This window comes from Styela clava, chromosome 3 (assembly GCF_964204865.1).
Source record: "Styela clava chromosome 3, kaStyClav1.hap1.2, whole genome shotgun sequence".
NCBI classification, from domain to species: Eukaryota; Metazoa; Chordata; class Ascidiacea; order Stolidobranchia; family Styelidae; genus Styela; species Styela clava.
Window position 1 is genome coordinate 3,351,764 of NC_135252.1, and position 27,353 is coordinate 3,379,116.

Genomic DNA, 27,353 nt, shown 5'->3' on the forward strand with positions numbered 1-27,353 from the left:
GATACAAATTAGGAATATTTTGAATTAATCCAGTCTGTATAGTAAAGATATGATAAACTCTTTTTTTTACACCTATAGCGCATAATGTACTCCAAGCATATGTCATTACTGTACATAAAAGAAATATAGTTCCTATAGTCAACTTCACGTGAGTGATATTCTGGAGCCTTATGCGTTGATGAAAAATGCCTACTGTTCATTTTAGGTTTTTACTTGTCATACCCAAAATTTGACTATTCTGGGTATAATCTGAAATTCCGATTAAAAATAGACATGGGATGGGAAATATTTTAATTAGTTCATGAAAATGAACACGGAAAAACAAAGAAGCTCGAGAACATTTGGACGAATATTCTCCGAAAATCCTATCTGCTGAAAAGAAACTGGCAATTGCCATTAAGTTTAGATGCAATGAGTCGGATACACAGTCCCGATTCTGTAAAGATTGCAGTGACCCCATAGCGAAAGTTAAAGCTTATTTATAGTGTTGTCCAAAAAAGTAAAGCGAAACATTTGATATGAGCTTAAAAAATCGTAATTAAAAGTGGAAAGTTATTCGCTCAATACAAATATTGGAACAAAGGAAACGGAATTCGTTACCTTGGAAATCGTATCAGTGTCACGTGCGAAGCGTATCCGCAAATACGCCGCGTAAAAACTATACCATTTGCATGCAGGAATTAAGGAAACTTGAAACCATATTGGCAAAAATGGCGAATTTAATCTGACAGAATCTTTTTGTTGCGGTAATATTTCGACACGGCGATGTGTCAAAATAGGCGTCACGTAAGTGATAAGATGAATGACGGGACAAATCTGTCTGGATAAAATTATACCCTTTGGGAACGATTAATGTTCTTTTTGGGGATAAAATATCACAAGTTTGCATGCGATCGACTACCAAAAGTGGAAGTGAAAAAATTTTGCCACCAAAGCAATGGACGGCAAAAAAATGAATTCTAAAATCGTGCAACTAAGGAGAAAATGATACGTACATTAAATCCTCGACCTGAATAAAAATGAGATTAAACAACAATAATATGAAACAAATCACAATTATAAATTTGCGTTTTTCTGCTGTAAATATTCACAGCACCAAATTCTTAATAATAACCAATGATTCATGTTACATACCTAGTTTCTTGCATATCCATACCCTCAATTACACTATTTTGGATTCCTATCAGTTTTCAATAATTTCTCGAATTTTCCTTAAATTGTCCGAAAAAAAATTATTTGCAATTGCAGTTCGAATATGAAACTCGATATTTCCTACTTGATATAATTTGCGACGCAAAGTATTAAAAAATGAGTGCCCAGTTGAAGCTTATATAATATTATTTTAGAGTTTAGATTATGTGATTGTGAGGTCTCTGGAGGGCAACTGCACTTACTTTATATTTAAAATTTTTGACGAAGGCTACTAACGATATTCGTGCGTATACATTATTTATTTTAGGTCTAATCAAAAACTCGAAACAAAAAGTAGTAAATACCACCGAGCTTGCGGTTTCGAGTGGGGTGGGACTGACTGTTTAATTAAAGCCCACTTACAATTGCCATTCTAGGTATGATTTACAGCATAAGCATAACACCTAATTCTAGTTGACAGTATAATACAGTAAAATTATAGAAATTAGAATAGAGAGGGATTAATCTTCTATGTCATGGTGACTGTGCATTTTATGTCGACATTAAAAATGCGAGACTAATAAAATACATATGTTACGTTTTGCACGAAATGTGTTTTTGGTTCGGACTAAAAATCTCCTCCCACAAACAGCACTATTGTTTTGTACGTTGGGGTTTTTCAATCATACTCGCAAATTGGTTTTCAATTACAGAAACAGGAAATATGGGAACAAAGAGACAATTCGAATATAACTTTTTTATCCACTAATCCTATGTAATCGGTCATATTATTTTTAGGCGTGGGTAAGCAACGAACTCAAACCACATTCGTCAAATTCTTTCTACTTATATTTTTCTTCTGTCACATTGTGTCATTTGAGTCTATTTATAGAAACGCTATCGTCTCATCTAAAAACTGACCCTCACGTTTGAACTATATTTATCAAATTACCACTGAGTCAAACTTAAACCTAAAAAACATTAAATTAAACCGGATCTATGGTTGGCCATAACATCATAATATTTATGACAATCGTATTATAAATGTAATTTCTGAATTTCATATACGAATTGATTGGTAAAAATACCATACGCCATCCTAAAATCACAAATTTTGTGGGCGCAATGACCTACCTAGTGGTTAAAGCGTCAGACTTAACTATAATGGCATCGCAGGGTAGAATACTCCAAACTTTAGCAGTTCCTTCCCCAGTAGTGGCTCCTTGTGCATAGCCTTGTTAGGAGTGTAAGGCGTACAAATACCCCGCGCAAAAAAACGAATCACACTTTATATGCTTGCTCCATTCATTCGCTTAAGGTTAAATAAACGTCCAGACTCGTGGTATATCATTGAATCCTATTCGCCCACGAGAACAATGCTTCGAGTCAGTTAGTCCCGCGAAAGTACTACTACCTTCTTCAGTATTCATAAATAATATAATTTTAATTCATTTCATTTAGGTTTTTTTATTAAAATTATAGCTTAGCGATTGAAAAATCGTTCCTGTCGACAAGGGGTTTTCAACCTTTAATCTCGTGGCGTATTTGCAGCGTCAAAAGAAATCTAAGATCCACAAAACCTTTAATGAAAATTTCGAGTATTATTTTATTAACATAAACAATACAGTATGAAAGTGCCAACGACTAAACTAATCCCCGTGTCATTTATCAGTCTTTCAAGATGAACTTCAGAACCTTGGTTCACTTTCAGCCTTACATTTTCCTTGAGATCTATTATAGGCCCAATGAACACTCCAACTCCATTCCAAAAATCTTCTTCGCCTTGAGATACACTGGACTAGACGACGTGTTTTCACAAACTATTTTGCAAAAGGGGCAAGGCAATATATATATATATACATACGGAAAAGCAATAACACTTTTTAACAAAAAATACTAGTTGGCATAGATACAGAAAATTAACGGGATAGGGTTTCGTAATCACTTATAGGTGACCTAATGATATCAGTTTATCGCGAGTTGCATGGAATCACACAGAATGGCATGCGTCGTCTGCATTTAAAGGATATTAGTCAAATATTTATTTACAAATATTGATAAAACTTCAGAGCATTTGGCGGAAAAATCATAGCCAAGTCGTAGTATAACCCTATTTCCAAGTTTCTATTGACTCATTAAGGGCATTAATTTTCGTCGAATTTTAAGTTTACAACATAGTGAAGTAAATGAGAATAAAACGTGAAACTTTATCAACATAAGTATAATTGGAGGTAAAAATAGCCTAATATTCATGTATGCGCGACGATAACTACCCTAATATTTGAGCTGTTATATCGGGGCAGTTTTAAAATGGCGTCGGACGCCACGTAACAATGTAAAGATATTGTTCTCACGGAACCATTCGTTGCTAAAAACAGAAGGAGTGTGTCGCAAAATAATAAATTAGCGCGTTAATAATACATTGATGACGTATTTGAATTAATGCTCTTTGTGTGTCTTCTTTACCGTACGTATTCACGTTTTTCCAGTGGGAAAAACTAGCGGTGCGTAATTCCAATGGCAACTATTCAAACAAGCAGGTGTATAGTCGTTGACGTATGACGTTCTTATACCGGATAAACACACAGCACCAACCTTGTTTACAGAATAATTAAACTCATTTCCGATCCGGAGAATAAATAAGGTTCCCTGTCGAAGATTATGATTTATTATTTGCGGACAGTATCAAGTGATTCATGATTATAAAGAGGTCTATTCCTGACACATTAAAGCTCTAGTTCATTAAGACAAACAAAATGGGGCCCATGAGCGAACCTTGTATTACCCTTTAAAGTGAACGCAATAAATGAAATAACAAAATCACTAGATTCGTGGTAATCTAATTAGACGACATGTGATTATATTTTTATTAGGTGTGATGACTAGGATTGAATGATTTTCAAAAATTCGTTAATTCGCAAACGAAACTGAACCGAAGGCCCGATTTGATACGGATTTACATGGCTAATACAGTAAAGTTTCACACATTGATTGTACCTCAATAATGAGCGACATTGTTTACTAATAGGCACACGAATTGACCATCATTTCGTCTAATAATTGACTTTGTAGATACATGAACATTTAACGAAAGTTTATGACAAAATTTTCCAAACTGTGTAAAATCCGCCGATGTAACAACATCAACAACCCATGCAACTTCGTGATCGCATGTTGATCGTCTGCAGACTGCAGAATTGCATTCTCGAAATCCGTAAGCCCAGTTAACTACTAGGTGATTATGATGTCATGAATACAAAAATAGAATTTCGTCAACTCGTTGCTGCTAAGTGTTTGAAACGTTAGCTTGACAACTAGTAGAAATAATCCCCCGTAAAGATGGGTCACTTTGTTAAACTGTTTGTTCCGATAAAGAAACAGGGTGGTTGGTCATACAGGCCACCCTGAAACTGCAATGAAATATCCATGATGTTTTGGTGGCAGATAAGATAAAAGTCGCTTAATAATATAAATAATATCAAAAGCATTGACTAAGACCGTACGAAAAAGTTACTTTCAAGTGAGTAAAAAATAAACGCTTTTATTAATTTGTATTCGCGAAATAAAATATGATTTACATTATTAATAGATGAATACTGGTTTATGTCAAAGTTTCGACGCAAAATGTAGTTTGATATTGTCATATAACCGAAGAGTTTAGAATGCATCAAATAAAATTTTATAGATCATTAATCAAACACAAATTTGTTTATGCGAATAGTGAATTGGCTATATATACATTTGAATATAAGTTATTGGCGTTATAATGACAACTTTTTTTTCTCCGTCGGCACAGTTTTAGAAAAATAGGTACAAATAGCCTGAATGAAGCCTTGAGTAATCGCGGCGCCCACTATACTATCCCTTTTATTGAATATATTTGAGTTTGTAGATGAATGACTACATCGTTTCTTTCGGAATTATGCTTAGACCAGTCAGTCAAAATCAGACTTGCATACGAGGGGCACTTCTTCGCGAAATCATACTATTTATTTGAAGTGCGAGTGGGAATATCTCAAATAATTTTTATTATGCACATTTGAGGCACCTATTTTACAAAATATATAACTTGGCATGGAAGTATGAACATAATGTTTGTTTGTCCAATTCAAACTGGCCTCAAGTCCAGGGTCAACTTCCATCTCTGGTCAATATTAACACACTGCCATTTGCTTTTGCTGGCACAGATCCGACTAAACATAAAGTATCTACCGTACACAAATACAGAGTGACCAAAAACAGAGCCCATAATTGCCATAAATAGCTTAATTACTATTTCATTATTACCTAAATGATGAAAAAATCGTTTAACACTTGATCTACTGTTTGTGTATGATTGTATTCAAACGTTTCAGAAATGAAAATTTCTGAAATATGTTCCAAATGACTTGGGTTGCGTTTTAGGGGTCACCCAGTGTTATCAATTTTCTTGAACATAATATCTTTTCTTTTGTGAAATGAAATAAATATGCTGTCCAACACCGAAATCAACTATCAAAATGCGTTTTCGTTTTTGCGTTAGCGCTACTACAACACACTTTTTTCAATTTGAATGTTCCTAAACGTGACCGCATACACTTATTTTATCTTAATCATCTAGTCAAACAAACAAAAAATTGATACTTTGTGGAAATGTTCGAGGCCTTTAACTTGGACAAAGGCAGTATTCTTCGAATCAGACGCAAAGAGGTTTTGGGTGAAAACACGATTCGATCGTAAAACGTCAAAATGCTGACCACCAAGAGTTGTCTTCGCGTAACCGACCCACTTAAAGTTACCAATTAGCGAGCACGTAATTTGAAAGGGTCAGACACCCACAATGATACAAAGAGCAGAATATAAACAATTCCACGTCATTGTCCTTACAAACTAATCCATTATAAATTCAGCTGCAGCACTAACAGAACTTTTGACAAATTCACAATTTTGGTATCATTTCGAAGAATACAATCCCTACACTATACGGAAAATCAGTATATTAACCACCATACACAAGTAATTCTGAGTGCATTCTACTTCACAAAATAATTTTGAACTGAATGCATCTTATGATAAAGTTTGTTTTCGTTAAATACAATAACTTCAGAATGCAAGTAAATAGGAATTAAACCTAGCATATTGAATAAACCGAAAAAGTGAAGCTCCAGCAAATGTCTATAAAACATACTTATTTTTTCTGTTCATTTTAAAGTGTGTTTAATTTTCTATCTCATTTCTTCCATTAGCTTTTAATATCCACAATACAACAACAAATATTTAATACAAATTTCCATACATTAGTGTGCCATGGTCAACGCTTATTTTCAAAACAATAAATGAAAATACAGAAAACAATTTCTTTATTTGTGTAGATTCATATTACTAACGAGAAAGTCATGACCCACGTGATGCACAAATAGGTCATCGTTTAAGGTGATGTAACTCTCCAGACATAATATCTGATGTCAGGGTTCAGCATTAAAAAGGCAAAGTTAAAGCATAATGGCATTTTCATAATCAGTGTATATTTTTGTCAGCAAATATTTTTTTTTTCATCCATTTTAGAGGAAATGTAAAATAGATATACTATGACAGAAAAAACAGAAGAGTTTCCGTATAAGTAAAATATAATTTCTAGTCTATCCAAATGACATTTTATTATTAATAAAAGATAAATATTAGTATGCAACCAGTCAAAATGAAACCATTTTATTATCCAATCAAGTTTGTGCCATCCATTTAGTTTATACACTAAAATGTGGCCTGGTCCAACATATACGATGATAAAATACACTTTTATTGGGATATAGTAAAATTCAAGGTAATATTGTTAAAAAAATTTCATACGCGCAAGTACCAGGGTAAGCCAAAAAATAGAGATAATTCAGAGACCGATGAAAAAATAGATAAAAGAGTACCATTATGCAGTCTTCACCTAATCTGTTCACGATTTGTGTGATTTTACCGATGTCGTGTCATTTTTTGTTATGAAACTATATATAGAATGTGACAAATTCTGATTTGATTCGATTTAAAATAACGTAATCTTAACGCAAATTCCTGCCGGCAATAACAAACAAAAATAAGGCAAGTAAATATGCTTGCGAAAATAGTTTGAGACAAATTAAGATTTCAAAGCATGCCAATTGCAAAGACTCCCTATAAAATACATCACTCTTTAAATAGAGCTAAAAAGTAGTAGTCGTTGTTTGGCTTTTTGTTCGCGTTGGGGTGGGGAAGGGTTCGTGTGTTCAAATTCTCGTATCAGGAGCAGTTTGGTATAATCACGGAGTTCGAGAATCGAATTTTTATTACCGGAACCGGGCACCACCGGAGTCATATTAGAATCCGCTCCGATGCCTAACACAGGTTTTAAGCCAGACTGACCCGTCCTAATTTAAATCTAGCAAATATACGATGAGTGGCAAGTCTGTGTAGGGTACTCCTGAAGTATGCGCACCAAGATGTCGCATAACCTGAACCCTAACCTGGTACACAACCTGAGTTCAGGTTGTGCGTCATCTTGGTGCGCATACTTCAGGACGCCCCTGTGTAGTTGTGGCGTTTCAACCCGCGTGCGACGCTTTGTAAAAATACAGTAACCGGTATATGGTAAATTGGTGTGAATTCAGTGCATTTTTATTGCACTTTCTCACAAATCAATTTATTCAAAATATTTTTGTGGCCATTACTTAGTCTGCGACAAATTTAGCTTTTGCAATGACAATAGATTTTTGAACAACAACGAATTTATACTTGAATAGGAATGAATTCGTGATTTTCAATTTGATAAGAAAATTTTTCTGTTTGTACCAACTGTCACAAATCAAATGAGTTGTTAGATATAGAGGATTGAAATCTAAAATTAGATTTTTAACGTGTGAATTTCACAACAACGGGTGGTAGTTTACTAAAAATGGAATAGTTTATTTAAAGGAGAAATGACAAATATGCTGTTTTGTTGTCTACATGAGTAGAGGGAATCAAAGTAGAAATTCCGGCAATGCTAGACCTGATTAGATATCGTGACTGATTGAAATTGTTCACCATGTCATGTCGGTCGGCACATCACACGTAAACCAACCAGAATATAATTTATTTCAATAAAAAAATTGATTTAATAAAAGCATTCAAATAGAACCAAATTTTTATATATTTTATTAGCAAAACGAGATATTTTTGATTAATTTCATCTCTTTTAATTTTTAAGCAATTATTACAAGATCATAAAGTTGCAAAAGTTTTATTAGGAAACAATAATAACAATTAGTAAATGATTATTTAATGCACTTGGTTATTAAGTGATGCTGCTAACACTCGAGATCATCTTATAATGTATTTTTAATAACAGCAAAACCAACACATTTTCAGAGAAATAAGCTTTATCAAATTCCATTTATTTATGCCAAAGGTTGCCCATAGCTCGCGTTTTACCTTTGCTATTTAGTTGCTTGATCGTCATCAATGATATTGGCATAATGTGGCGTATAAATGTAAATAAACAATTTGAAGCAAAACCAGTTTTGACACATTATGAAGCATTGGATAGATACAAGCTCCTTAGGGGAACAATAATATACGATCATTTTACGGGATAATTTGCGCGATAGTTAACAAAAGTTTACGATATATATAGGGCAAAGGTTGACCAGATACAATTTACGTTCACACCTAGTCTTGCGGCCTCACTATATTCGATTACAGACACTAGTTAGACTCAATCAAAATCATAATCATTAGCAGGAACACGGAAACGATATATAAAAAGATTCCACACCCATAAATTAAGCAATTTTGTGTAATTCAAAATCAAATAAAACATTTTACTGTTACAGAATTCTAAGTATCGATAACGTGGGTCACGAGTTGTTCAAAAACAGAAAATATATTATGATATTAAAATAATAAGCTTTGAAAATTCTTCTGCCCACGATAGAAAAATCCCCGCATAGTTTTATTAAAGCAGCAATAATTTGTTCTCCCAAATTATTCAACTCACGAATGCACAAATCCCAATTTCTATTAATCTGCATGGGAGATTGGTAATATCTACAATATTGAGGTATGCGTGAGTATACGCACGCATTAACGACATGAACACCTCAATCTTAGGTTTGGATACGCACGGCGTGGTGTTATTAGTTCTCAGCGCCAAGTGAGGAGAAAACGAAATTTACTGTTATCAAGAACATTATACAATAAGGTATTTCACTCTAAATCCTAGATACTACATTGTGGCAATGAGTAATGTCAAAAATATAAGTTTGTCTCACTACATGTGTGTATAATTAGGTATTAATGACAGGCTCACCCAGTTTCGGATTTCGATAAGTACAGTTTGACCCTAATGTGTCCTTCATGACTTATTGGGAGTAAACTAAATTTGATGTTTTGCAAATGCTCTCCAAACAATCTACAACGTAAATTATGACACAAATAGTATATTGCGAAAATTATTATTTCAAAATAAAAGTTTACCTTATGATAATAATGACCAGACCTAATCCATCTAGGAATATAATGCATACTAATACATACATATTAATGCTATGGTAAGTGAAGGGTGCCATTAACCCAAAGTTTAAAAGTATACTCGTTATGAAGCCCATCATTTATAACAAAAACAACCCATTGTGACATCGTGTGTCCTTTGGAATAGGTTAGGAGAAATCGAACGTTGCTAAAATATGAAGTTTCAAAATTGCAAAAATGTTAAAAATCAATGGCCCTTTTTTCTTTCAAATCAGTGTTAAATTTTTGAAAAACATTCATTTTTAAAATGTGAGGGATTGAGTAATAAACGAGAAAAAAACGAGCTTTTGGGCAGTACCATCAAGAATTGGTAGTTGAATTTATTCTACTATCACCGGTATTTTGGAATATTTTATTCCCATTCCTTCAGGTTTAGAAGTTGAGTAGCCTAGTTAGATATACATTTTTCATTTGAACAGGCCCAATTCAATTCGAGAACAAGTGAATTTACGAACCAAAGGATTTAAAGGATCAAAATGCAATTTTGAATGAAGGGCTTTGCTATCTCTGGCGCCCATAAACATTCCCAGTTAAAGTGTATATTGTTCATTTTCAATCCTATCATAAGGGGAAAGATTTTCGAATTGAATCCAAATGTGAAATACGAAATATCAAACACTTTAGAATTTTGAATGACGTATATTTTTGTAACATTTCTTTAACCTTCGCATGGGAGATATTGAACTTCGAAACATAAAAATTATTGTCAAAAACAGGTGGATGGATATTCAAACAGCAATAATTCTCCTTTACCTATGACCCGAAGGATTTCCTGTCATGAATTACGGTCTTCAAATTAAGTCTTAAAACATGAAATTTCGAAGCTAAATTGACGGAACGGATTTGTACGGATAAGAGAAGAGACTCAGCGAATGCAAGTTGACCATGAACATAGATACCACAGTGCGTTAAAGAAGCATGTTAGCATTGGGGATTACGGGGAACATGAAAAATATTACCGTTAAACAAGTTGAGTATAATCCCAATTAAGCACATGACACCATATTTAGGGAATCTTTCAGCCGTAAAATTCAATCTTCTAAAAATACCTTAATACGACATTTTGAAGCAGCTTGGGTTTAAATGTTTGCAAGCTTAGATAGCCACAGCTGATATTGCTACACTTCATTAAACTAACTTGCAACAGAAGAGAGCAACGAGTAAATTGTTAGGCATGGGGAAGACCGTACTTTGTCTAGCGCCCAATTTACCAGTTAACACTCAATTGATTCTGTACTGTTTGATAAGTTCATTAATACACCAACGTTCACATATTTAAATATGCCGATCCAATATACTGCAAGCATGCTTACATAACCAGGGATTTGAAAAAGCAAATCAGCATATTGATTTTCGGTATTGACATGAATTAAAAATTATTTTATCTTTTGGTTTCAAGTTTTAAAAGTGTCTTAAAAAGGTCTTCAAGCAACCATAACATAAAACCAATCATCACTCCAAGTTTGAGTTATATAGCACTATTTGCAACGATTGTTATGAAATATTCAAACAATTCATGTTTATCAACCAATAGCCAAACGGAGTCCTATTTCCATATTAGACTCAAATAAAATAACATGTCAATCACGGTGCTACGCCAATTTTGTCGTCAATGTGCATTATTACAGGCATTTCAGAATACGCACGCGATTTTAGGTCTAGTATTTAGATTTTAAAGTTGTTACTAGATTCTTATCACGCCATTTGTACATTTGTATAATGCAGAACTATCATTAGGCATAACCCACATATATGATTAACATTTAAGAAAACTCGTACATTTCAAAACGATGTATATTTAGGATATAATTACGACCAGGAGGCCGGCGTTCTACGCCACAACCGACCCTAAAAATAAGAATAATACTCTCGCAACCAAAATTTCAGAGAGATGAGTGATAGAACAACTGCTGCAAGAGTGCTGACACAATACTTCTAAGCAATCTCACGAGAAAAAGACATCAGACCCAATTAGAGTGTAGACTGGCAAATCGCTGTTGAGAATTTAATGGGATCTCTCAACTCAAAACGTTCTGGAACCTATAGATTGTACATAAACTTGGCTCCGACATAAAAATTTGTTTGTTACAGTAATTTTAAGTTTTGATGAGTAGATAATAAATAAATTCCTGGCCTCCATGCGGAGACCGTTTTGTTCACAGAAATATCGAATATTGCCGGTACATGTAGCCGATGGATAAAGAATTCGTATTTAAATTCAGGTGGAACTTCGAGTGTGGCAGAAATTGGAGAATATGTAATCATGGCGAAACAATATGAGGCATCTAAGAGACATCTAAGAGACTCATTTAATGATATTTCAAACATATCTTAGACTGGTATTGCAAGGTATTACCAGCCCGAAGTGAATGAAAAAAATAAGCCTCATAGTCCTGATGGAAGAAAATCTAAACTGATTTTAGAAATATTTAGATGCTCAATTTAAACGGTATCAAATTGGCGATCGAATTCGTCTGTATCATATATCATATACACACAGACACGACTGCAAAGTCAATGCACGCATGGGAATCGTTCCTTCAAATATTTACCACGTATCAGTGTATAAAATTTAAAATTGTTGGATATGAAAACTGTATAGTTGCGTGGGAAGTACCGCCTACACTAGAGAGAGAGGTTATCGAAAGGATAAAATAAAGATTATAAGATTTACCACACCCTGTTACCTTGCTATTGCTGCAAAAAATTAGGTCTAAATTGCGACTATTAATCTTCACAAATCCCCAAAATGGCGAAGATTGTATTTTTAAAAATTTGGAAAAAAAAATGAGAATATCAAATCCTAGAATGGATTTTCTGAAAGAAGATCTGTATTCCTACTCATTGCAAAGTATGTCGAATGAGAGAACCACAACAATGAGAAATATGCAAACGACGTCTTATATAATTTTATTGTGGTATCTTGCTTTTATATATGCCAAAATTCGAGAGTTCAAAAGTATAAATTTTGGTTTGATTTCGGTCCTATAAATGTGCTACATCGTCTACGTCCGAAACGGTAGAGGTGACAAATGTTGAATCAGTCAAATTAGAAATTGAAAATCTTCATCGAACTGTATGTTAGTGTTCTTTAAAATTGGAACTTGGTATGGCGTGGTGGCTGGGTATCCGCTTTATCTCATATTATGGTCAAATCCGGTTGGTATGCAAATTTATGGGACTTCTATTGTTTCATACAGTTAAGGGTTAGCATATCTTGTCTTGGCATATATGCACCCCATAACATGTACCAACTCATAGGTTTGCATTATCAAAGAATTATGTGCGTAAATGTAGGGAATATTCGATTTATCTATATTGAGACAAGAATAATGGAAATATGTAAAGTCGAATCGTTATATATTTTCAGTTAGCATTATAGACTTTTTCCCCGAATACACCACTCATACTGTATCAGGGATTTATGCTTATTTAATGTTCGATATAGACATGTGTTCATCTCAGCAGACAAAATAAACTTTCGTATAGCCACCATACTTGTATGTCAGCGCTAGAAAGAAACGATTAACCGGCAGCGAGTATCTCCAGGAATACAGCGAGATAAATTATTCAGATTTCCGATTAAAATCAAATTAACCTAGATAGGGGGTCTCGATGCGACCTCTTTATAAAATAAGCTATGAAAAGTCCATATAATTCTATAGTGATACAGATAATGAAAGGGCGAGATTTTATCGGATTTTAAGAAAAGATTACGGGAAATTAGTCGGCCACGAAAGCCACCACAAAGATGCTCGACAAAATAACTATTAAAACAGATAAATTGTTATAAATATATGGTTGAAACGCATATGATTATTTTTGTTCTCGTGCTGAGAGGGGAAAATGATACATTGGGAATTCTAACTACACATTAAAAATTTTATTTTTTTCCCGCAAAACGCTAGAATTTTATATAATTATATAATAGAATTTCAGACAGTTGTCTGTCAAGCACAATTTACATAAGCTACTGCCAAGTACAGCATATATAGGTTTCCTTCACGCCTCGTCCAATGCTTGAAGCGTAATCAACCAACAAAAAATATTACATTTACAAACGCATTCCTTGCCTGATACGAGTTATGTGTTGGAGACATTTTGAATAAACATCAATTTTTTTTTTGTTTTTTGTTTTTCTGGAAAAGGTGTTTTAGTTAAATAAAATAACCGTCTTCATAATGGACTGTATCGATCGATATTTTTTTGCATCCCAATAGCAATTTTATTAGGTATATAAAAATACTAAGCTAAATACTTCATGTAAAATAGAAGATTGGATAAGAAACCAAATGTAGAATTCAACAAATAACTCAGATAATATCAAAGCGCCAAATAACGATTTATAATTCTGATATGGTATGGTATGTGTATTCGCAAATCCAAACGTACGCAATTCATTACCAGATGGAATGTTTCGGTTGTAAACGACAATTTACAATATATTGTAATACAGAATTTCATACATTTGATTCCATCCTGAACAATAATCATGATATAAAAGCAAACGCCGAAGCTGGCATAAATCGAAATAGCAGACGAATGTCGACCCAGAAATTGGCATTTACGATTGATCAACTGAAAATGAGTAAGGTCACGGTGAATTACTAACTGCATTTATCACCAGATATGAAATGAACATCGAGGAAAAGCGACACGAAAACTAATCACAGAAAGTTGACAGTTACTACTCACACCTTTCCTTTGAATCTTAAACCTGAGATGGAATGAAACTTATCCAGCGTTTGACAACCAGCACAGTGGAATAGGTGGATCATCAAGGAGTAAGAAAATAGAGATCAAAACGCTAAAACTTACGTAAGATATTTTCATTTCCGCTCAAGTTAGAGATTTCTATAGTATAGAATACATATAGGGTGTTCATGAAGAAATTTTAAAATTGCAAAGGGAATTTATCGATACCATATATTGTTTTGGCCCTCACAGACTTAAATAATGAAGTAAGAATACTTGAACAATTACTGATTAAAAAACAACAAACTTGGTTAAAATAAATATTGAAATTGTAAAGGAACTTTATGGACATCCTGTATATCGGCTTGTAATAAAAGTTGGCGCAAACTTTTGAGAATTTTATAAGTTACAAGGGACAGATAGTCAAATTATGCGGCCTTTGAGAGTGCGTTTAGAAGTTAGATATTGGTCAGTTGCGTTGTAATTCATTTAATCTATATAATTTTGATTTACTATTAAGAACGATTTGAAACAAATTGATTGAATAAATTGACATGGGTGTAATTACGGGCAATAACTTTTGTGTCGAAAAATCGCAATTAAGGCGATAATTGGAGCAAAGTAAACCACGATCAAACCTAAGTTGTGGTACTAAATATAAATAAGTTAAAAATGAGGCTAATAATCAGCAAATAGACCTTATTTTTAGATTTTTCTACTCAAAAATAGCAATGGCACTTAAAATAAGAATTTCCCGAGCAAATCGGAGGATGAGAACCAAAGGAACATAATTCTTGAGAATTACCCGTAGAGCACACAAATTTGAAAATTCTTGCGACAATAGTTATTGAAATTGTTAGAATATTTCATTAAGAGAATAATTATCCAGAATCATCGCGATTATTTACAAATTTCGGCGCTCCAGAAGTGTATGAAGATAACTAACTTTGTTCGCCTACTTCACATCAAGTTGTGTAAAGGGACTGAAACCTATGGGCGGGGGGGGGGGGGGGGGGGGGGGGGGGGTATTTTCACTTGGCTATACACAGACAGTCCCCGAACTCGTAATGGTACTAAAATATTTTCAGTTCAACTGAAAGCTTAACTAAAATCGGACTAACATTATGGCCTAACCATAACCTGGTACATATAATACGGAAGTATACCTAAATATCTCACTATTCACCATTTCTGCGCCGATTTCGGAAAAGACAAAAAAATAGCACAAATGTGGATGACCCATTAATTTTTAGAATATACAATATCACTCTTTTGAGATCTTAATATTTTTATTGAACGATGACAGACAGTAAAATCAGAGTTTCAGAGTGCAGTTCCCGGTTATACGCGATGTTGAACGGCCGATGTAGTAATGCAGAGGTGTGCAATCTTCAATACAAAGGCCAGATACATATAACTGAGTAAAACCGCGGACCGCACCTTTATTTAACATTTAACATAGGCTTTCTAGTAGTTGCGAGCACAAAAATTTGGAAATTCATCTTATGACAAGCGTTGTTAGCTTCGCACAAGCTCAGTTATAACTTTGCAGCGCAAAAGAATTGGAATTACTCGCCTGTATCAGATTAAACTAAATTGAAAACTCGTGTCGCGGGCCGCACACCATTCAAAGTTGGCACTTCTCCTCGGGCAGCATAGTGTTTTCCTGTGGGCCGCATTTGGCCTGCGGGCCGCAGGTTGCACACTCCCGCTTTAATGCATGATGTTGAAAAATTATAGCATAACCAGACAAAGTATTTCATCTGTCTGTTATACTAATCTTTGACTAATCAAGAAATAACAAGTTAATTATAGTATTGGAATACTACCAACCCACTTGGATGATTATCGGAAACCGCAGACATAAAACTAAATGCATTTGATCCATATTTTAGGAAGCAGGTTTCCTTCCGTGACAACGCTTTAAAGTAAACCATTCCGTCCCAGAACCCACAAAAAAAGACTTTGGTTTGTAACATACAGTAGTTATCAAACAGGATACTATATTAGGAAGAAAATTTCATAATTCGATGACGCATCGATAATCATAATCGCAATTTGGAGCAAGAAATAGAATCTATTAACTTTTCCCGGTTAATTAAATTGAATATATGTTTAAAATTATTAAGCTTTTGTTCAGAGAGATCGGACACAATGGCACGTATTTTAATAGGAATTTAATAGGAAAACATAATTAATTTAATCAATTACAAAGTCATTACCTATTGCCTACAGTTTTACGTAAATATTCTCTCAAACTTTTTCGAATTTATTGTTCTTAGATATGACCGTTAGTTAATCTAGATAAACAGCTGAGTCGAAACATTAATTTTTCGATTTTGACTAAGATATTTAAAGTCCAATATGATTGGTTATGTAAAACACATGTAGAAAAGCACGTAGACCGATCGATTGTTACAAAATGGAAATTGGTTGAGCACTTGGCGACCCAAAATACCAACCAATTTAAAAAAAAAAAAACATCAAAATAATAAATTTATATATTTTACAGATTATTCGAAAAAAATTGAGTTTAATACAAAACCTTTGACGAGAAAAGAGGACGGGGCAAATAGATGAATAGTCATATATTACGCTATGTATCGTGATTATAATATAAGTAAATATAACAACACATAGAGAATTGCATTTCGTACTAATTACATCTGACTTGGAAGTTCTTGCTTTTGGTTGGCGTCTAACAGGGTGCCTTAAGCGTCATAATAACAAATGAACTTAGAACTGAAGGTAATGTTTATATATAATGTATATATATAAAACAAATAAGGTAAAAGTAACGAGTTCAAATAGGAAAGTTCTGGTAAAACGGATCCCTAACGCTTAGTCAAGAATGAATTTGCAATAACTGAAACAACTCCCTGTAAAACTAAGGGGTTAATATTATATATAGCTATGAATTTAAGCTATTTTGCCTTTTAGTAATCTCTGAAACCCACATTAAACATACAAACAGGATTTAATGATAATGTTTTTGTAATTATAGGAAGAGGAATGGTAAATAGCGCCAAGGCTTTATCTACGAGGGTATTTTTGCTGGTTATTTTACACGCAGGCATATCCAACACCCGTCTCAAATACTTTAATGCGTTTTAGTATGGACAATTCAAGTAAAAGCTCACTTCTCGAATGCGAAATTTCATTTACAAAAAAGAGTGAAAACTAAGAGTTTGTTAATTTTATGGGATGATATGATTTATCCATTGCACATTCAAAAAAGGACCGGCTTGCCAGGATAGTCGAATGACATAAACCTTTAACAAATTGCGCTTAATTTTAAAAAGCTTTTGACAGCATGACATAAGCGTGAGAGAAAGTTGGGCGGTATGCTTAAGCGGATTACATCAACATCAAACGCCATTTAGATCTAAACAGTTCATCGTTATCCGACATAATATTGTGAGACAAATTACTACGACCAAAAACAACTCTTTCACCTGTGACGGTAGTCAATATTTGAAGCAATGTTATAGGCAGTAAGTAGCTTATGGGAGCGCAAGTATTGTGATGTTGTATGATAACTCATTTTCAAATGTTTATGTGGTATATAGGGCGCGTTTCTAACAATATATGACAACGCGACAAGTAGGGAAAAGCAGTAAATTTTGTAACGTCAAGTTTAGGAAAACTACTAAATTTCTGATCTGTTTTCTTCGATTCTGTTTACGGGTTAGGCTAGTCGATGACTTTGATAGTCTTTCGCGATCCATCGTCTATTGCAGTTTGAATATTGTATTTTTTTTTTTTTTTTCAATGAATTCGTCAAGTTTTCATTTTTTGTTCAAATGTACAATGTTTTTTGCACGACGGAAATAAAATAAATATCTAGCTTATAGGGAAAGTATATCAATGAAACATAACACCTAGTTCAATCCCTATATAATCGTCCATCTAACACAGGGATGGGCGAAGTTTTCGGACCAGGGGCCAAAAATTATGCCCACCTAGAGTGGCGGGCCATGTAAGTGTGACGTAAAAAGTTACGTTTCATGTTTCATTTATTTAAAAAAAATTATCTTTGATATACATTCACAAGTACGGTCTGTTCATCCAAATCTCAATGGTGACAGGACAGAACTTACCATACATATTACGAAACAATCCTGCTAGGTGTAAATCAAACAACATGATTGGTCAAATTACGGGATTTCGTTCTGTGTATATAATTTACAATAGACGGCTTGTCTATCATGGTTTTCGCGTCACGTAATCGCTCAATTTTGATCATATACATACAAAACCTTATCGAGTATAAAAATCACACCGTAAATGAATATGACGTAACCCACACCATTTTTCAGACTGACGTAACTTTGTTGTGTCTGGGATAATACAGCTCCAGAACGTTCTGTTAAAGTGCAATAAAAGGAGGGAACATTGTACACGGCCACATAGTAAAAATGTGTCTCAGGATTAGAAAGATATAAAATAAAAAAAACTTTTAACAATGTAGTTGTGTTGTGTAAAATCGCTTGAAAATGAAAATGCTTCTTTAGTTCGTTGTGTTAATTGAGATTCAAATACATTTCTGCGCTCAGGTGAGTTCAAACTAAACTATCGTGATAGGTAGAATGTTTATTTTTCAACGCTCTAGAAGTATGTGTACCAATATGGGGGTAACTAACTTTGTTCGCCTACTTTACATCAAGTTGTGTAAAGGGACTGAAACATATGGGCAGGTGGTATATTACTTGGCTAACACAGACAGTCCATGAACTCGTAAGAACTAAAATAAGGAAAATCGGAATAAAATTATGGCCTGACCCTAACCTGGTACACGCATTACGGGAGTACGGCTTTTTCTTCTCTGTCTACACGTTACAAAAACAAAACATTGATTGGCTTTGCCATAGAATTTTCGCTTCTCCAATAACTGTCAGAAGAACGTAATATCGCGACAAAATTAAAAAAGGAACATGGTTAGTTGATAAGCAAATAAATAAATAAAGCTTCGTGATCCAACGCCATATCAGTAGACCGAAGGTGTTATTTTAGTCGAATTAGATCAATATCTATAACCTAGAGATTTTTATCTCGCGACTTTGTCACGTCATGCGATGTACGGTATCACCCTACTCCACACAAATAACTTGATAAATAATGAGATATGACATTGCTGCAGCCCCTTGCATGCAATACATAGACATTATTAGCTGCTTTTTTTATTATAAGATTCTAAATCTTTTGGAAATGATGGCCATTGGAAATGTTTATCACCAATCGCTAAAAAGTATGGCTATGCATGTTAATGGGCGGTATTATTTTCTATCAGTAATATTCTATAGAAATTGTTGAAGTTGAAATTTGTTGTCCAAGCTTTTTCATAATTATCGCCGCCAATGAAGCTGTAACCGTCGGTAAAATTTGTTAAAATCGCCGAAGACGACGAATATTTAGCATGAATACGGAAAGGTAAAATCTCCTATGCCAAAAGTGACAATACGTAAACAAACATTTCGAATCAGTTGATTTCGGTCGGTTAATTATCATCATCTTAAGTAGATTTGTGGCTTCAGTTTCAAGCACACGCACACGACGATAATCTTTTGAGAAAAAAATTCGAAAACATATATTTTGCTCGTCTTATTGACGCTACGACTTCGTGAAAGAAGAAAAAAACTTTGCAATTTTGACGACTTTTTTCGAGAAAATAAAAGAAAAAATATTGCTTTGCGCCTCTTTGTGGCTATACTCACAGTTGTCAGCATTAACGAAAATAGTTATCCTTCATATAAAAGAGCGGCTAAACGTTCGACCCGATCACAAACTTTAGGCCAGCGGGCAGTGCGGACACCTGTTCCGCCTCTATCGATAGTAGTCGAACAAGCGAATTTATAAATAGTTAATTTTACGAGTTACAGGCCTGAAGTAAGCTATTAAAACAACGATAATACTAGATATGTGAATCGTGCATTGTGTAATATTATTCATGGAAAATACAGTATTTGCGAAAAAGCATTACTTTGACATATGTATTTAGTCTAAAGTACCAAAGAGACTAACAATGGTGTGATTAGTAACATGAAAGTTTCGAACTGTTGTTTGTCGAAATACGTTGCGACTGACAGAAGATGACCGGTGCATTTTCCCATTTACACAGATATGAAATGCAGAAAATCACTGATAAATTTCTGAAAAAAACATAAAAGGCCGGGATTTATCTATCTTGTTGACGGTATAATACAGGAGTAAGCCGAGGCGGCTCCGTTAAGCTTGGCTCTTGATCTCTAATTAAGGGATCAAAATTAATTGAGCGGCCTTGTTTTTAAATTTGTATGAAGTGCGTAGTTCAAGCAGTATGTGGGAAATATAGTTGAAATGGTCTTTTAATGTTAAAATAATACTTTTTCGCTTATCAAATGGGATATTTAGCTTTCATTTTTTTCTTTTTTTTTCAGTCAAATCTTAGATTATAAACAACAATTTTAATGTCGACAAGTGTGTTACATGATTGTCTGTGTAGCAGGCTTCATTCATAACACGTGCGATTAAAGTCACATATTCCTACGACAAAATATATCATGACGATAGAACTTGAAAATTTAAATATCGTGGAAACCTCACGACTTGCCAACATTCTTCATCAATTGCACAAAATCCTACAACACGTTACTAATCCAATGGAGATTATTTGCTCGCGACCTGTTCCATTCATTAACTATAGCAACGAATCCAGAGCAGGTGTTGCATGTTCATCTACGTATGCAAGACAGAGGTTGGAACGCGACCGCACACCGGGAAATAACAGAAGAAATTTAACCGCAAATACCGGTGTCAGAGATTGCTGCCACTTTACCGCCAGCGACCGAACGATGATTCCTGCCGAACTTTCAATTACAGACTCTGATGTTATGGACACTGTTAACTCGCACAATACACACTCCGTGAAAAGTTCAGCCTATAATTGCGAAAACCCGCATCGGAAAGTGGTTGCAACGTTTGATGAAACTAACACAAAACGTACCGCATATTCTTCAATATATATAAAAACGAGAAATTTTTCAGCAAAGAGCGAAGGGAGTTCAAAAAGAAGATTTGGAACAACAAAAGATCTTTCTGCAAACTCGTCCATTTTCCGAAAGTTATTATTACTAACAATCTTGACAATCTTGCACAGTTCTTTGACTTTCGCAGTTTCATTAAGTCGCGACACTGACATCGAGTGGGCAACTTCGGATGTAAAAGATAGCACCGAATCAACGGTTATGGATGACCTTATTTGGCCACTAGCCGATGTCGCCCCGACTTCTATAACCATGTCTTCAAGGAAAAGAACAGAACGGGCAGCGAAACGAGGAGTTCCGCCAAAATTTTTAATAAGACACACCCTTCTTCAACGATTATACGCACGCAATTCATATTTTCTCGAAATTCTAAAGAATGGAAAAGTTCGCGGAACGCTCAACCAGAACAGCTCTTACAGTGAGTATATTTTAACTGTTATTCACGAGAAAAACAAAACAATCACTATGTCATCAATATTACAATCTCTTTCCACGAAATAACAAGGCATGGAAGCTAAAATCGGGACAATGCACTATTAAATTGAAAAGAAAGCGTTCTTATTTCTGGGAAAGACATATTATTTAACTTATTTTTATTTCAATAATAAACTATCATAATACTCTTATGATGAAGTCTAACATTGATTCAATACTGTATAAGGATGAACAAATGACGTTTTAATACCCAAACCAGACAAATCAATAATAGACTCGGGGTTCACAATTTGGTATACGCCGTGCGTCGATTTCACGTCAATCCAAATGACAATTTTCCGTTGAATGGTTTTTGTAATGAAAAGGTGACGCTGGTTTGTTTCGACGACATTGTATTTTGCAATGCGAATAATCCAAATAAAAAAAAGCGATTTGCAAAACAAAGTACGTGGCATAGCGGGTGGCTCTAACTAACAAAAGTTTTCAAAATAGCAGAATGACTTTTATTCAATGAAAGAGATTTTACATTTATTTCAAACAAACGAAAAAACGCCGTAGCAGTCAAACCCGTTTAAACTCGGTAATTTTTCCTACAGACGCGGATAAACAGCGGGGTAACCGGTATAATAATCTATTGTGAGATTAACTAACCTCTTGATTTATTTCCAACCGCTCATCCATTCTTTCAGTTAAATTATGTTTGCTATGACGAATTAATGAGCAACTTATAGGTGCAAACTACCGACAAAGGTAAACAATCTCGTTTGAATATTGGAACGAAATATGGTATTAAGTTTATGAAGTGTAAAATAATAAACTCGTTAAAATAAAGTAAACAACGATAATCTGCAATCGAAGTGAATTTCCCCTTTAAGTCCGATACAAACATTTCAAAAGGTTTAGTCATACAGCACCATCTGCTATGTTATACTAAAAAAATCTGGCTATGGCGTATACATTTACGATTTGATTTCTTTTATTAGAACGATTTTCAAAATTTTGAGTCGAATCTCTAAAAGATCGTGTCTCTCACGGAGAAAGCATGGCAAATTATTACGCTCAAATAAGTTCTGAATAGCACACCACGCCTATAACAAATATACCTGTAACCTAATTGCACAAATCCAATCATAGAAAAGGCATTACATGTTTGACATTATAGTTTGCACGCAATATGAATCTTGCAATAGTACAAGATGGGAATTCCGAGCGGTTTTGCTAACCTATTGGTTTGTTTCCAATGCTATGCAAATCACAACAAGGCGGTATATTGTTAGGTATGTAAATTCGTTAGGTTCATTAAAAAGAATATTTTAATTGCTTAAAGTATAAAAAATTATTTCACCGCTAAACAAGTTGTTTTATCCCTTTTTCTGCGAATAATTTGACGTGTACCGACGATAGAAATATTTGCGTTGGTAATTATGTCAAGGCGGTACTGATATCGATCATTTTCGTCTCACGGCAACTACAGTTAGATAATATCTGTCAATGATAAGACCGCTACGAAGTTAGATTAGTATTTCGCACCGCATGACCCAAAAAATTTTAGTCGAAAATGTTTTCAAGTGCACTGAAATTCCCAATCACAATTCGTATTGTCACGCTTTCATTGATCACAGCTGTAATTACGGATTAGCGGTTATTTTACTGAAGATTTCGAGTCAATTGCATTTAAAAATAAAATTCAATAACAAGTATAGGGCGGACACTTTTGAAGTTTTATAACTACCATGTATTTTGGCTATTCTAACAGTACGCCCCGATATGAAAAATTAAATTATGTTACCTAGGAAGCCAAAAGAAACACTATTTGAAAAATGTGTTTTCTATGAAATCAGATTATCGAAAATTTAATTCTATGCGCTTTGAAATTGCGATTTATTCCCAATTTTACGTAGTTTAAAACAAAGCATATTTAAAGATTGTAACTTCTTTGAAATTCGAGTCTTTTATTCCATCGTTGCGCATTTCGACACTTGTCGGGAGTTAGAAATACACTTCCTACGAAACGTAGTCTTTAGAACGATACCAAAAACAAAATTTATTTTAGGAAAAAGCGTAATGACTAAAATAGCTGTTTACGAAACTAATTTTGCAGCAAAAATTTGCAATTTGACGAATTTAAACAGACAGTCATCAAATATATATCAAAATAGAAACATAAAACGACGAATTTTGACAGCGATCTTCGTAAAATTAATATCCCTCCCGGATATGAATATTTATTTATGTTTCCGTATAAATGCCAATCATTTAAATGAACTTATTCAATAAAACAGAAAAGCAACGGCAAATCTGATTCTATAATAAATACACCGTCGATTGCACACAGCGATCAACGTACGTAACTAAAATGAGAAAAATGCGTGTTGGTTTGGAAAATATACGTGAAATGACGTACAGTCGCCCAAAAATTATATGACGAAACGGTAATAAATCTCATCGTTTCGGGGGGAATTAATTTTTACCTATACACCACTCCAAGTTTTGCAAGCTTTGCAAAATTTCGATCCCCGCCTCAAAATAATTAAATCGATGCAAGCTGAACACGCTAATTCAACATCCCTCACCACTCCCAGTTAAAAATATTCTCGGGCAATGATCAAGCTTTGAGCAAACATAGAAAACTATAATACATGGGAGAAAATCTAATACATTTGCTGCTAATTTCTAGTTTCTCATGCGGGTGATATTTGGGATAGGCCCCGGGCGCGATTGTGGTTCGCCATGGATTTTGAGATCAGCCAGGTGGTCTATTTTGCAGAGCAAACAAAGATGTTTTCAGATAACTTTAAAGACGGGGCAAAGGGACGTGATCTAACCCTGTTCGTGGCAGATTATTAACGACCGCTTATATATATCGAGTAAAATGCATGATACGGGTTAGCATAGCGGAGTCGGATTAGTCGCGATTGACAGAGTGAAATGTTTGTGCGATTCAGAAAAATTTATTTTCCCTTCGAAATTTTGGAATAAGAAACAAATGACGCGAAACCTATTGTTATTACAAAGTTGAAAAATATTTGTTAAAAAATTGACATGACATATAAAATCTGGCTGTTATGTTCGATGCAAGCTGACATGTGTCAACCTGGCCAGAATCGAGAATTATCCCCAAATGACAACAAATTTGAGCAATTTTTTACAATATGTGTCATGAGACCGTACTAAACGTTGTCAATGCCGCGATGCTAATGTTAAATCTCATTGGAGGATTGTCATGATTTAGGGCTTAAAGGCGCTGCCCACCACTCACCCGTGTCTTACCGCGAATGGTTGCAGTCTTATCTGGAAATTGGGGGCGATCATTTCGGTCCGTCGGTCATTATGACAACACGATAACCACGAAAAAGTGATTTCATTGAAAACGATCCGCACGCAATTCTTCGTCTAAATTTTACATGAAATTCATTGATTTGAATAAATAACATACAAACCTAAAATATATGATTTTCTTTGTTGTTAAAAACGTTTTTACAACTTTTGAATATTAAATTTTTATTTTTTTTTCAGATGTCGTAAGGCTTGAATCAATAGCGGCAGGTGTTCTTGCAATATACGGCACTAAAAGTCAAAGATATCTTGCAATGAATCGCAAAGGAAACTTATACGGTTCGGTAAGTAGATCACTATCCGATTTTATATTCATATACAACATATTGCCAATGAATCGCCTCTTTAGACAATACAAATAAAAAACAAATCCAAATATATCGGAAAATGAATATAAGGAATAGCTGGAAGTTCGCTCTTGGAAAACCTAAGATTTAAGACCTTATTTTATATCTAAATCAATGTTTTCTAATCTTGATTCTTCTTTTCTTCAACAGAAAACATTCACGGACGAGTGCAAATTTTATGAAAAAATGGAGAGCGGTCTTTACTTCACATACGAAGCAGTGCCGACATCGGCAAAAAGGCGTAAAAGGAAAAGATCACGTGTTGTTGGGTTCGATAAGAATGGAAAAGCTAAGAAAGGTCACAGAATGAAAGCCAGCAACAAAGGAGCCCTTTTTACGAAACTTGTGGTGCCAACAAAAAGAAAGAACAGAAGACGAGGATAATTCTAATAAAGAATCAAGCACCCCGCCATCCCGTCAACTTAACTTTCCCAGTCCATTGCGAAAATATACATTTTTATAGAATATGAAGAAACGATTTTGCGGTACTTTTGCGAGTATGAAACAAGGATTTCGGTATTGCAGCTTGGTGCATCGGAAGTTACATTTATCCGCACACATATGGCATTCAACTGACTAAGATGTCATTTTCAAGACTCAACAAACGACCAAATTGTCGAATTTGATACATAACGTTGGGACGACCACTACAACACATATTGAAACGCTCACATAATATTATGCTAAGTGTTTTAATCATCGTACACTATACACAGTAAGCTGAAGTAAGCATACTATAGTAAGCGTTTGCTCACTAAAATGTAATATTAAAACTTGAATTCGCACAACTAATAAATGACCATACAACGAGTCTATTACGACTCAGCGAATGCAACGCTGCCTAGCATTATAATATCAAAAACGACGACGTATATGGTCGTAAATTCGTTTAATTTTTCGTCACATTTGTGGAATTTTTTATGTGTCTGGTTTAGTTTATGAATTGCTCTGATTTAGATAAAAGAATTACGCGCGAGGTGGCTCCATAAGTAATTTAAATTGAAGTATTTTAATAATTATTACGCCATCATTATATTATAAATAAATTTCTTTATGATCCTGAATAATAACTAGTAAGCGGGTTAACGTCACTCGCCAACCGCTTTTCGTACAAGCTACCAACGATTTACGCTCGTTATAATTAGTAAATTGTTCAATAATTAGTAAAGTACAAAAATACCCCGTTTAATTAATTCGATAAAGCGAAAACAATGAAAAAGATTTTAATTTCTCTTGCGCAAAATAAACGACCACAACGTTCACCATTTTCAACTTCGTCACTATTCACTGTAAATGTGACGCATTGTAGTGCTCGTAGAAACTAATCCTGCTTAGCAATAACATTAGCATTGCTTTATTTATGTAGATTAGTGCCATAACAACGCTTGGAGTTTCACTTACGTGGTAAGATGTCTGAAGTTTTACGTTACAGTTATGACAAATCGAAAATTTAAATAGAAGCCCGCTAAAAATTGCATTATGGGAACATAAGTGCTAAATTGCATTATGGGAACATAGTGCTAAATTGCATTGTGGGAACTTAGTGCTAAATTGCATTATGGGAACATTGCGATATCTCCTGTTTGAGTATACCACAGCACAACCAAAGTTATTAATTCATTAACATCGTATGATAATTTATTTTAGCCACTGGTGAATAACTCTGAATATATCTTTCTTTTGCTTTTTCATATTTATCTGTCACAACTTCGGTAGAACATTATTTATACTATTTGCACTACATTCTTCAATTTTTTGTTTGTTTTTTATTTGTTTCATTTATTATAAATTATTTTAAATAAATCTCATTTAATATATACAATTTGTTTCATTGCATTTGCTATGAGAACGATACCGCAATGACAGATAGGAAATT

The 27,353-nt window shown here is 34.2% G+C and overlaps 2 protein-coding genes across 2 annotated transcripts in view; one reads left to right on the forward strand and one right to left on the reverse strand.

Annotated features, from left to right (window-relative positions):
• LOC120342713 (protein FAM227B-like) overlaps nt 1–27,353 on the reverse strand; it is a 69,910-nt gene that overhangs the window by 31,875 nt on the left and 10,682 nt on the right. The gene's annotated exons all lie outside the window — the stretch shown is intronic.
• Nucleotides 20,137–27,288, forward strand: LOC120342725 (uncharacterized). The gene is made up of 3 exons (XM_039411690.2): nt 20,137–21,777; nt 25,311–25,414; nt 25,628–27,288. The coding sequence occupies exons 1-3, from the start codon at nt 20,877–20,879 to the stop codon at nt 25,859–25,861; spliced, it is 1,239 nt and encodes a 412-aa protein (XP_039267624.2). The 5' UTR covers nt 20,137–20,876; the 3' UTR covers nt 25,862–27,288.

Bases quoted from the DNA above. Each gene is read 5' to 3' on its own strand.
- LOC120342725 (XM_039411690.2), top strand. From the start codon at position 20,877: ATGACGATAGAACTTGAAAATTTAAATATCGTGGAAACCTCACGACTT. The intron at 21,778-25,310 runs GTGAGTATATTT...TTTTTTTTTCAG, and splicing joins CAACCAGAACAGCTCTTACA to ATGTCGTAAGGCTTGAATCA. The intron at 25,415-25,627 runs GTAAGTAGATCA...TTTCTTCAACAG, and splicing joins AAGGAAACTTATACGGTTCG to AAAACATTCACGGACGAGTG.